The 17018-nt window shown below is 39.9% G+C and overlaps 1 protein-coding gene across 1 annotated transcript in view; it reads right to left on the bottom strand.

Annotated features, from left to right (window-relative positions):
- Window positions 1-3386: 3386 nt before the first annotated feature.
- IGF2BP3 (insulin like growth factor 2 mRNA binding protein 3) overlaps window positions 3387-17018 on the bottom strand; it is a 157328-nt gene continuing 143696 nt past the window's right edge. The window contains exons 11-15 of the mRNA XM_064380543.1: window positions 9561-9677; window positions 8093-8167; window positions 4742-4873; window positions 3977-4090; window positions 3387-3707 (exon numbers count right to left, since the gene is read on the bottom strand). Coding sequence (XP_064236613.1) covers window positions 3609-3707; window positions 3977-4090; window positions 4742-4873; window positions 8093-8167; window positions 9561-9677 — 537 coding nt within the window. The 3' untranslated portion in view covers window positions 3387-3608. The remainder of the gene's footprint in view (window positions 3708-3976; window positions 4091-4741; window positions 4874-8092; window positions 8168-9560; window positions 9678-17018) is intronic.

Genomic DNA, 17018 nt, shown 5'->3' with positions numbered 1-17018 from the left:
ATGTGATGAAGAGAATGAATCCAAGTTGGAAAATACTCTTCAGGATATCATTCAGGAAAACTTTCCCAACCTAGCAAGGCAAGGTAATATTCAACTCCAGGTAATACAGAGAACACCACAAAGATATTCTTCAAGAAGACCAACCCCAAGGCACATAATTGCCAGATTTATTAGGGTTGAAATGAAGGAGAAAATACTCAGGGCAGCCAGAGAGAAAGGTCAGGTTACCCATAAAGGGAAATCTATCAGACTTACAGCAGATCTCTCAGCAGAAACCCTACAAGCCAGAAAAGAGTGGGGACCAATATTTAACATCCTTAAAGAAAAGAACTTTCAACCCAGAATTTCCTATCCAGCCAAACTAAGCTTTATGAGCGAAGGAAAAATTAAATCCTTTGCGAACAAACAAGCACTTAGAGAGTTCACCACCACCAGGCCTGCTTTACAAGAGCTTCTGAAAGAAGCACTATACATATAAAGGAACAACCAATATCAGCCCTTCCAAAAATATATCAAAAAGCAAAGAACATTAATACAGTGAAAAATTTACATCAACTAATGGACAAAACAGCCAGCTAGCATCAAACGCCAGTATTAAAGTTATATATATTTTAATTGAATAAAAAGCCAAAACCCATCGGTATGCTGCATCCAGACCCATCTTACATGCAGCGATACACAAAGACTCAAAGAGAAGGAGGAAGATTTACCAACCAGAGAGTAAAAATAAACAAATAAACAAAAAGCAGGAGATGCAATTCTCGCCTCTGATAAAGTAGACTTTAAAGCAACAAAGATCAAAAGAGGCAAAGAAGGACATTGCATAATGGTAAAAGGATCAATGTAACAAGAATAGCTAAAGATTCTATAGATCAACGAGATAGAAAATTAACAAGGATATTCAGGATTTGAACTCAGACCAGGAACAAGTAAACTTAATAAACATTTATAGAACTCTCCACTTCAAATACACAAAACATACATTACCACCTTACACCTATTCCAAAAGTGACTATATAATTGGAAGTAAATCACTCCTCAGTAATCGCATAGCATTTCATAGGTTTAAATGAAATATTGGTTGGCTGTTTGTTTGTTATCTTCTTCCCTTATTCCTTCCTGACTACATCATTAAGTATAATTATCAGTATAAAAGAGGTTTTCAATACCTATTACTAAATTGCATTCTAGCCTGGGCAAGAAAGCAATACTCCCATTCTCTCTCCCTCTTTCTTTTCCTTTTTCCTCCTCCCCATTCTCTCTCTTTCTTTCTCTTCCTTTTTCCTCCTCCCCATTCTCTAAAAAAAAAAAAAAAAAAAAGTCCCAAACTGGGTCTCACTGGGCTAAAAAAAAAAAAAAAAAAAGAAAAAAATTCAGAACATTTACGTTCAATTGAAAACCAAAAACAAAACACACTACACAACAAGCTGCATCTAAATGATGAAAAACTTTATTCTGCATCAAGGTATCTGGAAGGTGAAGCTGCATTTGGGGCACATTATACATGAGGAATGATCCATATATGGTGAGTGTAAAACTCAATTATATAATTATTTCTTAGCTAGTACCAGATACTCCAAATTACATATGCTTAAAAGTAAAATATGATTTGCCATACTAAAAGGCTAGAAGTGAAATATGACAGAATTTAAACCAGCAGATATAAATGCAGCACCTATGTGTATATTTTTTAAAAATCAAATATTGGGGGAAAAAATCAAATACTGAGAAAAGCTCTGGCCTTAAACACATCTTACCTGAAATCCAACCAGAAAGCCAGTCCATGATTTTAGAAATTTTAATTCATTGTATGAAAAAGAAAAAAAAATTATGAATGCTAGGTGAATCCAGTGACAAAAGGGCACTTTTTGGGTTAAAACTACAAAAGAAACTTGTTTTCTGGGAACATTAAGGAAAACATTTTAAATCATTTTCAAAATGTCTAACTGATATGCTGATCTTCAGAAAAACTTATCTAGTCTGTATAGAAATTCAACTTGAAATAAGAATGAGGCAGAGTGATTTTTTTTAAAGGGATATATATATATATATATACACCCTTCAGGTCAGTGTAACATGACTGTGATATCTTACAAACGAAACACAAAGTCAATTCGGAGCAGCGTGGCCTTGGAGACCACCCACACCCAACACAATTGTACATACTGAGCTTTGCTGTCAAGTTAAGGAGTGAGCCAATGAGTTCGCTATCAAAGGTCATGTTTTCACAGTCATTCAAATTATATCCCCTAACTTTTCTTGTATTCTCTACCCTTCGACTTTTTTTTCTTTCAAAGAACTGACTGCAGAGTATACAGAAATCCAGCTATACTTTATGTACTACTTTAGGTGGAGTCTAATTTTTTTTTTGAATTTATCATTGCTTAAAAGTCTTCAAAATAGCTTAGTGAGGCTCATGACAGTGCTGGCCACATGGAGATGTAGCCTTTTGTTGCCTTTAAACACTGTCACACCATCTATCACTGTCCCATTGGTCTGAAGTGTACTGGCAAACTAAGCATCCTGTAAGACAAGCTAAAACTTGCTTTTTGCCAATCAGTTTAAAGTCCTGCATCTCTTCATTGATGCACTTTCTCTAGGTATTGATAGTCAAAAGCACAAAGCATTTATTATGCATTCAATCATGTAGCTAAACAAAAAACTGAAGTCTCCTGAAGCCATTTAAACCAGCCGTTCCAAAACCTCCTGCCACCACTTTGTTCTGTTAGTACCATCAAAAACTTTCTCAACTATAAATGAAAGAATAAATGGTAGTGCTGCTCTCCAGATCAGATATTAGGCACTGCTCCATATCTTTGAACATTTGATTTTTTAACAATAACTGTGTCAAAAGCCTCAAAAAACCCTGAAATTAATTTTCCAGCTTTACTGTCACCAGCCAGAAGTAAAATTCTTAATTTGCTTGTTAGCTGATTGCTGTTACATTTATTTTTTAAAATACGGTTGGACCTCTATTGTTATAAAGTATATAAACTTTTCAAAAAAAAGGAAGAATTTTGCTTTTCATTGTATTACTGAATACCTGAGGTAGTTGAGTAAAAATGCACGTTTAATACCCCTGCCAACACCATTTGGCACTTCCCTTAGGCTACTCATGTTAGTGTTAGGTAAAAATAAGACTCAGAACAGTTTTCTACCCTAATGGCTTAACATTTTAAGTTCCTGTGATAATTATTCTGATCCAATTTTAACAATTGGATTTAGGAGCAATCTATTTATTTGATGAATTTAGGGAAAGCATCATTAAGCCAATTTCTGGCATTATGGGGGAATACTAAGAAGAATTAGAATATTTGTTACACTGTGAGACTACGAACAAAGGGAAGTGCAGAGCTCTTCTCTTTCCCTCCCTCCCCCACCCCTTTTTTGTCTGTTTGTTTTAAAGCTGGGTGTCATATATTTCAGAGAGCATAAAGTATACATTCTCACAGAGACAGGAGTTCAAAAGTTGCCTGGTCCTCAGAAACAACTGGCTAGGTAAAAACTTGTGCATGTGATTCTGGATAGGGGGTCAGCGCCCATCTGTTGGTTAAGCAATCTGTCTTTGGTTTGGCATCTGCCTCTGTGGTGGGCTGTTTCCTGAGCCTTTACTTCCGTCTTGACTGAGGTGGTCCACTTGGCAGAGCCTTCTGTTGTTGGTGCTGCTTTACCTGAGTCAGAATTTCCTGAATTTTTCTCTGGGCAACCTGGAAAAGGACAGAGGTTTCAAATTCTGCTTTATCAAAAGCTACTATTGTACTCCTTCATTTCGATAATTTCAAATAGAAATCCATTTAATGATAGAGACACATACTAGTCAGTTTGCTAGTAGTCTCTAAAACCACCTGCTAAAAGGGAGAATAAAAGTCTTAAGTATCAAACAACCTTAACTAATTGTATCAGGTAGGAGCACCTGTGCGGGAATTGCTTCCATTTGAGAAAGATACAAAAGCTTATCATTTCAGAGCCCACTTGCCTGGCAAGCATAGAAGTGACCAGTTATTTTGACAACCACTTGGTCATTCTCATCAGGTGTCTGGTCACGAGGGACAACAACTTCTGCACTTGACAAATTCTGAAGTTCGTTCACCTGAAAGAGACAAATATAAATCACATTAAGTTGCATTTTAAAACACTTCCTGAGCACTTACACTGAGCTATTACGGCTGTACAAATTTCATTTAATCCAGTAGTAATTCCAGGAGGTTATCAGAATTATCCCCATGTCAAGATGATTAAAGCTCATCCAAAGAAATTGATTTGTCAAGTTACACAAGTGAATGGCAAAATCAGATTCAAATCCTGAGTCTGATTCCAAAGTGTATGTACTTAATCACTTCAAAATTATAATAGCTTTGAAACCCACTTACAAGTTATTTGTATTAAAGACTAGAAACAGTTTGCTTTTTTTCCATTACAGATGTAACAAGCTGTAGATGAAATTTTTAAAATTCCTGTTAAGTATCTGTTCAACAAAAAGCTAAAGTTTTATCAAGAGAATGTTAAATGCCCTTTACAAATATGGGACAATCCTCTCACATGAAGTGATCTGAAAGAGATGCATTACTTTCACTAGTAGCTGACACCAACACTCAGAAAACAAAACGCAATCTTCTCCAAACCTTGGTCAAGATGGTCCTGCTTTTTATAAATTAGCCAAAATTCGGGGACTTGGAACTCCTAAGTACCTTTCAACGCTTTCCCTTTCATACCACTGCACAGGTTTTGCTGAAGTACTTGCCGTTTTGCCTCCTTTTCCAATAACTCTGCCAGCAGCAAAGGATGGCACTCTGATGTGGGCTTCAAGTTTCACCTCTTCTTTAGGACTAACAAAGTTTTCTTCTTTAATTTTTCCATAAATTCTTCCCTGAGCCTACATATGAGAACACGTCCTTTTAGTGTCATTCATGTATGGAATGGAAAAGGTCAGTTAACTTGAAAGATGGCCCAAATCCAAGTGGGATAGCCCCTGCAGTGATACATCTACATTTCATAGACGGTTGAAAATAGCATAGAAGAGGGCAGTTGGGAAGCCCTAAAAGGTTGACAGTAACTATTACCTGTCAGTAAAGCCAACTGAATGGTTGATTAAAAAAGGATAAGCCATATTCTTCTGACAAAAATAGTTAAAGGAAATTAATAGCCTAACTAAAAATACATTTTTTGTGGCCATTTGTACTACAGTTGTGACAGGTAGAACCTCTCATGCTGGCCATGAGAAATTAATTGCAGGCCGGGCATGGTGGCTCACGCCTGTAATCCAAGCACTTTGGAGGTCAAGGCAGGAGGATCACCTCAGGTCGGGAGTTCAAGACCAGCCTGACCAACATGATGAAACCCCGTCTTTAAAAAAAAAAAAAAAAGAAATTGCATTTTTTCTTTTTTTTCTGAAAGACAGGGTCTTCTTCTGTTGCCCAGGCTGGAGTGCAGTGGCGTAATCATAGCTCACTGTAGCTTCAACCTCCTGGGCTCAAGCAATCCTCCCACCTCAGCCTCCTCAGTAGCAGCTGGGACTACAGGGTTCCACCACCACATCTGGCTAAATATATATGTATTTTTTGAGACTGAGTCTAACTTTGTTGCCCATGCTGGAGTGCAGTGGCCCAATCTTGGCTCACTATAACCTCTGCTTCCTAGGTTCCAGTGATTCTCCTGCCTCAGCCTCCCGAGTAGCTGGGATTGCAGGTACCTGCCACCATGCCTGGCTAATTTTTTCTGTATTTTTAGTAGGAATGAGGTTTCACCGTGTTGGTCGTGCTGGTCTTGGAACTTCTGACCTCAAGTGATCTGCCTGCCCTAGCCTCCCAAAGTGCTTGAATTAACAGGCGTGGGCCCCCACACCTGGCCAAGACACTTCTGATATTCAGAGTCAATACATTCTGTCACCTACTGCATGCAACTAGAAGTTATATATAAACAACCTATTACACACAACCATTAGCAAAGGAAAAAGAAGCCTGAGTTGGTCTGTCAAGCTGCCAGGGTAAACCCCAAAAACAATAGTACCCAACATGTGTTCACTGATCAGAAAGCTAAGCTCATTTTAGGGCATTACAGATAGAACAAAATTCATCTTGATACCCTAATATTCCATTCATCCTTAACGTCTCAGGCCAGTGATGTAATATTACTGTTACTTAACACAGTTAAAAGGACACTAGGGATATACACTATCCTCCAAAACAGAAGCTCTTAAATTTCTAAGAAAAAATATAGGGGAAGAGGTTTACCATTCCTTAGATCTCTAAAACAAAACATTCAGTTAGCATTGTCACCAATCACATAAATGAAATTTAACCACTATGGCTTAAGTGTTACATGTAACTATAAAACATGAGTTTTAGAGAATACAGGGAAACAACTTTGAACTTCTATCATACAAGTATCACAGGAATTGCAGGAGAGTAATTCCATTTATAAGAGTAAAAGCTGAGCACCAAGGAGAGACATGTAGTAATTCATGTTTGTATTTATTTTTTAAGATTTCAAACTAAAAGTGACTGACTGAAGGTTTGGGATAAGCAGTTTTCAACAATTCTGTGTTAAGATTTGAACTGCCTGGATCATAAGGCTGTTGTGAAGGAATAAATTTCTTTGCATGATTTTCTTTCTTCATCTAACCAACTGAACCCACATCTCAAAGCACCTCCTTCGTTTCCTAGTCTTCCTGTAAATGAAGTGAAAGTAGCTTTGAATTTTTAGTGAAAAAATGGCCCAGAGAAAATGCAAGTCAAAGTGATTTTTTTTTTTTGGTTTGTTTTTAAGGGGGAGTGGTGGGGTGGGGAGAGAGCTGTAGGCGCTGTTACTAGTCACACTGTAAGGCTAAGAAAACTAAGGCTTGGTGAGGAGTGCAGTGGCTCACACCATAATCCTAGCACTTTGGGAGGCCAACGGGGGAGGATCGTTTGAGGTCAGGAGTTTGAGACCAGCTGGGCCAACATGGTGAAACCCAATCTCTACTAAAAATAAATTGCCTGGGTATGGTGGTGCATGCCTGTACACCCAGCTACTCGGGAGGCTGAGGGAGGAGAATCTCTTGAACCCAGCAAGCGGAGTTTGCAGTGAGCCGAGATCACATCACTGCAGTCTAGCTTCGGCGACAGAGTGAGACTCCGTCTCAAAAAAAGAAGAAAAACCCAAAAAACTAAGGCTTAAGGTTAAATAGAACATTTAGTGGCTGTGTAATAAGGCAGCTAAGACAAGACACCCACACTACATTTTATGGGAGAAATCATATACTAAAAGGAATGTTTTATGGATTCGGCATGGTCTTAGTCTGATTCATCCAGAGTCTGCTGAATACCCCCAGCACACTAATTTTGTGCTGCCTATGTGTTACTATTCTAAACTTTCTATTGTATTCTAAACATTTCATATATTGTATAAACCTTTAACTACCTTAGGATGTATGTGCTCTTATCCCTGTTTTACAGATGAGAAACAAGCCAGAAAAACGTTAAGTAACTTGCCCAATGTCATACAGCACAAATGGCAGAGCTAGGATTTGGACTAGCAGCCTGACTGCCAAGTCTCTGCTCTGTCACCTCTCAGTAGACATTGAAAGGCACAGCAGCCCCAAAGACCTCAAATCCCAATAAACATGTGCAATGGTTCATACCAGGACAAATGCTACAAGAGCTCTTGCCATTCCTACCTCTAAGATCCCAAGGATTACAGCAATTTATAGAGAGTCTATGGGCAAGGTCTAACAGAGATAATCCAAGGGTAAGAGGAAAAGGGGGGCATGTTAATTGAAGGCTAAGGAATCTCAGGGACAGGTGGGAAAACATCTGGGAACAAGTTTCCAAAGCATATTAACCTGAAAGGTTTGTAAATTTTAAGGTCTCACCTTAGCATAGGACTACAGGACATTAAGCAAATTCACCTTTGAGAGGTAAACCCAGCAACCAGTACAGAGCTCTCAAAGACTTCTGGTTAATTCTGAAATGTAATTTTGAGTATGATTCTATTCTGCTCTTAGATAAGAATTACCATGGACTCTGAGATACAGACATATTTAAGGAAGAAACCAGGTTATGAGTGCCTGTGCATTTGTTACCTGTGCACACAGCACATACTTTAGAGCACATACCTTGAACTGAGCCTCTGGTGGTCCAGTGATAATCACCATCCTCACTTTAGCATCTGGTGCTTCTGCTGGAGCAATCTGCAACAGACCCAACAAGTTACGATACTTTCAGATATCACTTATAGGCATCTTGGGCCAACCAGCCTAACATTTGCATGCTGACTGGCTGAAATGCAGAATTAAAGCCTTCTGGAAGGAAATTAGGGAGAGGCAGCAATGCCTGTGGGTTCACCATTTAGGCCTCCCTCCTGCTATATACTATATACTGATTCTGTGTCTGGCCCTAATGGCGACCTCCACATGCAGTCTCAGCTAATCCTCACCACATCCTGATGTATTACCTCCACTTCACAAATGGGGAAATGGAAGGCTGGAGAAGTTGAGTTACCTGGCCCATGATCACATAGCTAAAAGGAGAGCTGGCTCTGCCTCTGTTGCCTGTGTTCACTACACCAGTGGTACTCAAAAGCGTGGTCCTTGGTCCACTTGCATCAGAACTCCCTGGGCTTTCTGTGTATGCAACACACTCTAGGAGTCTCTGCACCCTAAGTTTCAAGGATACTGCCCACCACATTCCTTTGTTTGTTTGAGGCAGAGTCTTGTTTGAGCCCAGGCTGGAGTGCAGTGGTGTGATCATAGCTCACTGTAGCCTCAAACTCTGGGGCTCAATTGTTCCTCCCACTTCAGCCTCCCAAAAGCTGGGACTATAGGTGCATGCCACCATGCCTGGCTAATTAAAAAAAAATTTTTTTTGTAGAGATGGGGTCTCACCATGTTGCACAGTCTGGTCTTGAACTCCTGGGGTCAAGAAATTTGCCTGCTTTGGCCTCCCAAAGTACTGAGATTACAGGTGTGAACCACCGCACCTGGCCAATCTTTATTTTCCTTAAATAAGGCATCAAAATACAGACTCTTCAGAACACACAATTATCTATTATGGCAGACACCATTAGTTGTCCTCTGGTATGTTACCTTCTGTAGTTATAAAATATTCAGGTGACTACGCATAGCCTGTATTTCCCTGCTGCCCCTTCAACTTTGGCCAAGTTCTGGACAATGGAATATAGGTAGAAATATCCCATAGCAGCTAACAAGAAACTTCTGTAGGAGAGAAGTTCTTTATTGTGTTCTCCTCTCCTACTGGCTAGACCTGATTCTTGGAGCCCTGAATGGTGTCATCTGGAACCATGAGGGACCAAGACCGTACCTGGGGAAGGTGACTTGGAAGGAACCTAGGTCCAAGGACTTGGTGGGGCAGAGCCACCACCCAGCTCCGATGCTCACCTCCAGATGTGTTTTCTGCACAGAGAAGTTAACCTCCTTGGTGTGAGCCACTGTTGTTTGGGGTTTTCTTCATATCCTTTGTAACCCTAATAGGGTCTTCCACATTCAATTCAAATTATAAAGCGGCAAGAAGATTCATGTTTCTGTAACTTAAAGAACCAGAGAGCCACAGATGGTGGAACAGTACCTTAATTGAAGCTCCAGCAAAGCGAGAAAGCTGCTTGATGTGCTGGCCCTGCTTGCCGATGATAGCACCGACTGATAGGGCTGGGATAAACAGATGAACAGTCTCCGTTTCTGATTGCTGTTAGAAAAGAAAGCCAGGACATGCATGTTTATTTGCTACAAATCAAGCTTTTTTTAATTGGCTTTAGTATGGGCACCTTCTCTTGCGGTAGGAATACTAGGAAAGTTTAAGGAAAAGCTCCCCCAAGAAGTTGACAAGAGCTTACCTGATAGATCAAGATCTCATACAGTCATCCTGAAAACAGTGGTATTTAAAATTTCCCTTTTCACTTAAACTTTAAAATGTCACTGAGTTACAGATTTATAAGATACGTAGATGTTGTAAAGTTTAATCATATTAGAATAGAGGGACATGGCTGCATTAACAATTAAGTAAGAAAAATCCCCCTACCACTCTCAAGGTAGATTCTTAACAAGTAAATGAAATTCTGGGCTACATATCAATAAACACAACAGCATTCAAGGACATCAGCTCCATACCTTATCTATGTAGGTTTCACTTCTTAAAACACATACATAGTGAAGTGTTTAGGACAAAAGTTCCTGAATCTTGTTACATATGACCAAATTGTATGAAACCTTACCACCGTCAATACTTATCACACCCAAGCATAGGACAGGATTAGGAGAAAGCTGATTGGCTTTAGTGGTAAGATGCCATAAGATGCTTTCCCACAGAATTCCTTATTCCTTGCATCTGTGCCTTCCCCCTCCCCCCTTTTTTTTTGAGATGAAATCTCACTTGTGTTGCCCAAGCTAGAGTACAATGGCACGATCTCATTTCACTGCAACCTTCGCCTCCCGGGTTCAAGTGATTCTCCTGCCTCAGCCTCCCGAGTAGTAGAGATTACAGGCACTGGCCACCATGCACGGCTAATTTTTTTTTTATTTTTAGTAGTGATGGGTTTTCTGCATGTTGGCCAGGCAGGTCTTGAGCTCCTGACCTCAAATGATTCACTCGCCTTGGCCTCCCAAAGTATTGGGATTATAGGTATGAGCCACCATGCCAGGCTCCCTTTGCATTTTATACATGAAGAAATTAGAAAACATTTTGGTTGGGCATGGTGGCACATGCCTGTAGTCTCAGCTATTTGGGAGGCTGAGGCTGGAGGATCTCTTGAGTCCAGGAGTTCTGGGCTGTAGCATGCTATGCCAATCGAATGTCCGCACAAAGTTCGGCATCAATATGGTGACCTCCCAGGAGCGGGGGACCACCAGGTTGCCTAAGGAGGGATGAACCGGCCCAATTCGGAAACAGAGCAGGTCAAAACTCCCGTGCTGATCAGTAGTGGGATCGCGCCTGAGAATAGCCATTGCACTCCAGCCTGGGCAACACAGTGAGACCCCGGGGTCTCTTTAAAAAAAAAAAAAAAAAAGAAATTAGAAAACATTTTGAAGGCTAACTCCTGAAAGGTTATTCATAAGTGGATTTTATCTCTGTAACTCATTCCTTCACTACTTCCCAACTCAAGCCAGTTGTGCCCTTCCTGAGTCTCTCTTCAAATAGTCCTTGCGGGGATAAAGGACACATGAGTTCACAGTGATTGGGTTCCTAAAAAGGTCAATTCAAGGTTCAGTAATGTTACCAGTCAACTAACGGATCTAAAGTGCAGAAGTAGCACACACAGTTTGTATTTTTCACTTTGTTTACTTTCTAACAATAGTTTTTAAAAAAACACTTCCAAGGATAAGTTAGTTCCAAGACACATACTGCAAGAAATAGTCTGAAATGAGCCACAACTGAAGAAACCAATAATGTGCTTTTGTTTAAAAAAATTTTTTAAAAGCCAGGCATAGTGGCTCATGCCTATAATCCCAACACTTTGGGAGGACAAGGTGGGTGGATTGCTTGAGTCCAGGAATTTGAGACCAGCCTGAGCAACATGGCAAAACCCCGTCTCTTCAAAACTTAACAAAAAATTAGCCAGGCATGGTGGTGCATGCCTGTGGTCCCAGCTACTCAGGGGTGGCAGCATCGCTTGAGCCCAGGAGGTTGAGGATACAGTGAGCTGAGATCATGCCACTGGCTCTACAACCTGGGCAAGAGTGAAACCCTATCTCCAAAAAAATTAGGAAAGAAAAGGAAAAAAACCCAGTATGTATACCCAATTAGCTAGTATTAGTATTTCGAGAAATATTAGAAGATATTTTGTCTTATACAGCTTATACATGAACTACTTGATAAATACACTTTCACAGGATTCTCTTGAATCCTAGATTCCTAATACATCAATACTGCAGTATGTATACACACAGCCATAAGACAGCTCCTAATTTCTGATTTTTTAACCTAAACACTTTTCTCAAATCTTAAAAAATATCAAACAATAGCATACCAACAGTTTTGTATTCAAAAATCTCAGGAACTCGCAGAAATCGTTAAAATTTGATCATTTTAAGCAGTTTTCAAAAATCAGCCAAAGAAAACAGTAACACTGGGCTCTGACAGCTTTATTAGATGTAGAAACAAATTTGTGCCATTTAATGTCAGGCTACCAAATGACTTCACTCTTCCCACAGAGAAATCACTAGTGGCACTAACAGTTCTACCTTTTTCCTGTGAGCCCAGAGCAGAGGCAAAGAGCAGAGCACTAGGCACCATAAATCCATGGGGAGATACTGATCACCAACGGCAGAACCCCACATCGGACATGCAGGCCATTCCACTCACTTGTCCCCCAACACAGATTTACCAGAAGGCCATTCTGTAGGTCACAGTTTACTCACTCTGTTTGGTAGGAGTTTAAATCATGTTTATTTAAATCTGAGAGTCTTTTCTTCTCTCTATACTCCCACCTATGATACAGGTGAAAAATCAATCCCACCCAAAAGTAGTTGGGCCGTATCCTTTCTGCTACCTCATTTGTTTACATTTTAAGAAAAAACTACTATCATCTTAAATCTTCAAAGGAAAGATTCAATTTAATTACTTTTTTTTTTTTTTTTGAGACAAAGTTTCACTCTTGTTGCCCAGGCTGGAGTGCAATGGCACGATGTTGGCTCACCATAACCTCCACCTCCCAGGTTCATTCTCCTGCCTCAGCCTCCTGAGTAGCTGGGATGATAGGCATGCACCACCACGCCTGGTTAATTTTTGTATTTTTAGTAGAGATGCGGTTTCACCATATTGGTCAGGCTGGTCTTGAACTCCTAACCTCAGTTGATCCACCACACCTGGCCCTTACCTTTTTTTTTAAATAAAGAACTTTAAGTCTTTAGTTTCCTCTGAAAAGATTTTTAACAAAAACACTCCAGAAATAACAAAAGGGCTGGTTCTTTGAATATAAGGAATAATTTTTGCCTATTTGCCAACAGTGCTGAAATGGGAAAGGATACCTAGACAAAAGAAAAATTAAAGTACAAAAAAAAGAAAAGAAAAATTAAAGTACAACAGTGTGCTAACAAATCTGAAAACATCAAGAATTCATCTAGGAACTACCACAGTTAATCAGAAAAACTTATACATGACCAAGTAATTTAGATCTCCACAGTCAATACCTACCTAAAGTAAGTGCCACACCCAAAGAGCTTCAGTAGTTAGTTCTTTCAAGCCAAATGCTCAAGAAGAATGACAAGTCCAGTGAAAAGACAGACATATTCGAAAATGAGAAAGGTCAGGCAGACTCGTTTTATGAGTATAAAAAAAAAGTGTTAAAAATTTAAAACAGCTGGGCATGGTGGCACGTGCCTGTAGTCCCAGCTACTCGGGAGACTGAGGCTGGAGGATTGCTTGAGTCCAGGAGTTCTGGGATGTAGTGCGCTATGCCAATCGGGTGTCCGCACTAAGTTCGGCATCAATATGGTGACCTCTTGGGAGCGGGGGACCACCGGGTTGCCTAAGGAGGGGTGAACCGGCCCAGGTCAGAAACAGACCAGGTCAAAACTCCTGTGCTGATTAGTAGTGGGATCGTGCCTGTGAATAGCCACTGTACTCCAGCCTGGGCAACATAACAAGACCCTGTCTCTTAAAAAAAAATTTTTTTTCAAGCAACAAATGCATACATAAATAACATTCTAATATGCTTTTTTACCTTAACAATACACTTGGATATCCTCTCGTATCACTCAAATGTCCCTACTGCATTTTGACAAGAGTATTCCCTCAAATAGATACTAGCTGATTTCTCTCACCCACATTATGTGTGCACAGTTTCCAACTTTCAACTAATATAATGCTTCATTCAAATCTTTGTGCATAAATTTTGTGCCCTGTTTAAATATCTCTATTGCACACATTCTTAGAACTGCTGAGTCAAAAAGGCCTGAACATTTTAAATTGGTAAGTATTATCAAATTTCCATACAAAAAGGCCCCTGCTCAGTTCATAGAATTCCAGTTGTACCATTCCAGTAGGACTCCAGTTAAGACATTTGTGATACGTTTGAATACTGCCTTTGTGTTTTCACACAAGAGTAGCGGAGCTGAGATAAAAACTCAGGTTGAGGCAAAAATAACTGACGAGTGAGTGTACGCGGCAGCCATGTGGCAAGATCAGTTTGGGTCTCTGTGTGAGGTGCTGTGCATGACCTCATCTGCACCCCAAAACAGATCCAATTCTAGAAACTAACAACATTTTCATTTTAGAGTTGAGAAAACTAAGCAGAGAGGTTAAGTTATTTGCCTGAAGTCACACACCACCTGGTGAAGCCAGGATTCAAACCTAGGTTTCTCCATCTTCTAAGCTGGATTCATAAACCAGTATGAAGCTCTCAATGGGTATAACTATGCTTTAAAATATAGCCAGAGCTGTCAAAAATATACATAAAAGCTCTAAAGAGAAGCGCCCACTAGAACTGTCACTCGAGGAGCTGCCTTCCCGGGCCCTCTCACAAGTCCCTTGATTGGCCTTGGTATGACTTCCTATGAGTCAAAAGAAATTTCTTTTGCATAGTCGGCAAAGCTTAAACCTTTGATCATCGACATGCTAAAAAGGGCATCTAGAGACAGTCTGTTGTTTTTATTTTGAAAAATAGGGGTGAACTGAAGATTAAGAACTGAAAGCAGCAGGTTTTGCTGTCTCATCTGTATGCACCCATCTTATGCACATTTAAGACACTTTGCAACTTAAAACTTAAAAGTTTCAATTCCTTTATCTTCACCTGACAGTTATTTTGCTATATCTGAAGGTGCTTTATAAATATTTTCAGAAAGTTCAGTTTCCCATTTTTCCACTAATTCATATAATGAGGCAAACAAATCTTTAAACATAAACGTCTGTGCCTTGGTACAAATACTTCTAAGAATTTAAATAGAACTTCTGAGTCAAAGAGCACAAACTTTGAAAATTGACAGACAGTTCTAAATCATCATGGTAGTACATTTATTTTATGATCAATAAACTTATAAAAAGAAAGGAATAAATCATTTTAGTATAAATCATGCCTTTCACTTTTATGAAAAATAAAGCAGCTGGGTGCAGTAGATTATGCCTGTAATCCCAACACTTTGGGAGGCTGAGGTGGGTGGATCACTTGAGGTCAGGAGTTCAAACCAGCTTGGCCAACATGGTGAAACCCCATCTCTACTAAAAAAAAAAAAAAATACAAAAATAGCTGGGCATGGTGGTGCAAACCTGTAATTCCAGCTATCCAGGAAGCTGAGGCAGGAGAATGGCTTGAACCTGGGAGGCGGAGGTTGCAGTTGCAGTGAACCAAGATCACGCCACTGCACTCCAGCCTGGGTAACAGAGCGGGACTCCATCTCAAAAAAAGGAAAAAAAGACTTTTAAAAACTGTGCTCAATGTTAGCATTATTTCATCATTCTGGTCCTTGTATCAAGACCATTAAGTTAATCTTGACCATTTAAAAAAAAATAAGGGTGGGATCTAAATATTTTATCTAAGAATGTCCATATATTCTTCTGAACAATATACCTGGGGGAGGCTGGTGGTGATAAAGACCTTTTTAATGGTCAAACTAAATCTAACGTGTAACTTTCCCAGATTTACCCCACAGTATTTCATCATGACTGTGTAATTATTTGTTTCCTGGGCCTTGCTCCAAAAAGAATTTTATGCTGCTTATAAAATACACAGCATCTAGAAAGATAAAACAAAGGAGGTAAAGAAATAAGAGCATAGGGACCTGAACATTCCAGATAAGATGAAGCCAAAATGCTGTTATACAAATTTGGCTTTAAGCTTCCTAGCAGCTTATTTTTAAAAAAAGTTGCATGATTTCCCATGACTATGAGAACAAAAGTATTCATTTGCTTAGTAAAAATGACTATTCCTGGTACTGGCTTCAGAGAGCAACTCCTAAATATCCCCAGAGAACACTAATGTAGCAGCATCCTTCTCAGACTGAAAGCCTGGCCTGAACATGCATGTGTCTTAGCCTGGAACACGTCCATGGCTGCTGTTGTGAGAAACAGAAGCAAAGTGATCTTTCTGACATAGTGATGAAGGGTTGTCCATGTTCTTGTTTTGCTGATGAGAAATAACAAACCCAAAATGAAGATGAAGCATCAATTTAAGAGAAATGTTGTGTGAAGCTTTGGAAAAGGAATGGTGGCCAGTAGAAAAGGGTCAAAAGGACCTAAATATAACAGGAAAAAAGGGCACATATATGAAGAATCAATGTGTAGACTTCAAAATGTCCTATCCTGGAATGAAAACAGAAGCAACAGAACTTGTCAAATACAAGAAGCACAGTTAGAAGCAAACTAAGTGTTCTTCCATACCAGGAGATGGTGCCCTCCAATGATGGACAATGATGTGTGCTGTTGGCAATGGTGTCTTAAGAAAAGTTGACTCATCAGATGTCTGAGGCTTGGTGCAGACATTTCTGAACATCATCCAATTCCCTTTGCTCCAATTTCCTATCCACAAAGCATCTTCTTAACTAAAGATTACTTTTCAAGAAAACTTTCCTCTGGGAATATAAGGCAGCTCACATAAACATGGTGTCAACTTGACAATCATTAAATTGGCTCTTTAGTACAATTCATTCTTATATGGGATTCAGAATAAGCTATGGGCCAGGTGCCGTGGCTCACGCCTGTAATCCCAGCACTTTGGAAGGCTGAGGCGGGCAGATCACTTGAGGTCAGGAGTTCAAGACCAGCGGGCTGACATGGTGAAACCCCATCTGTTCTAAAAGTACAAAAATTAGCCAGGTGTGGTGGTATGTACGGGCAATTCCAGCTATTCAGGAGGCTGAGGCAGGAGAACTGCTTGAACCTGGGAGGTAGAGGTTACAGTGAGCCAAGATCATGACACTGCACTCCAGCCTGAGCAACAGAGAGAGACTCTGTCTCAGGAAAAAAGATTGGGAGGCTGAGGCGGGTAGAACAGGAGGTGAAGAGATCAAGACCAGCCTGGCCAACATGGTAAAACCCCGTCTCTACTACAAATTCAAAAATTAGCTGGGTGTGCTGGTGCATGCCTGTAGTCCCAAC

Source organism: Aotus nancymaae, unplaced genomic scaffold (assembly GCF_030222135.1).
Source record: "Aotus nancymaae isolate 86718 unplaced genomic scaffold, 86718_ANA_hifiasm-v0.15.2.pri h1tg000025l, whole genome shotgun sequence".
Classification (NCBI taxonomy): domain Eukaryota; kingdom Metazoa; phylum Chordata; class Mammalia; order Primates; family Aotidae; genus Aotus; species Aotus nancymaae.
This window is presented reverse-complemented; position numbering and strand designations above follow the sequence as displayed.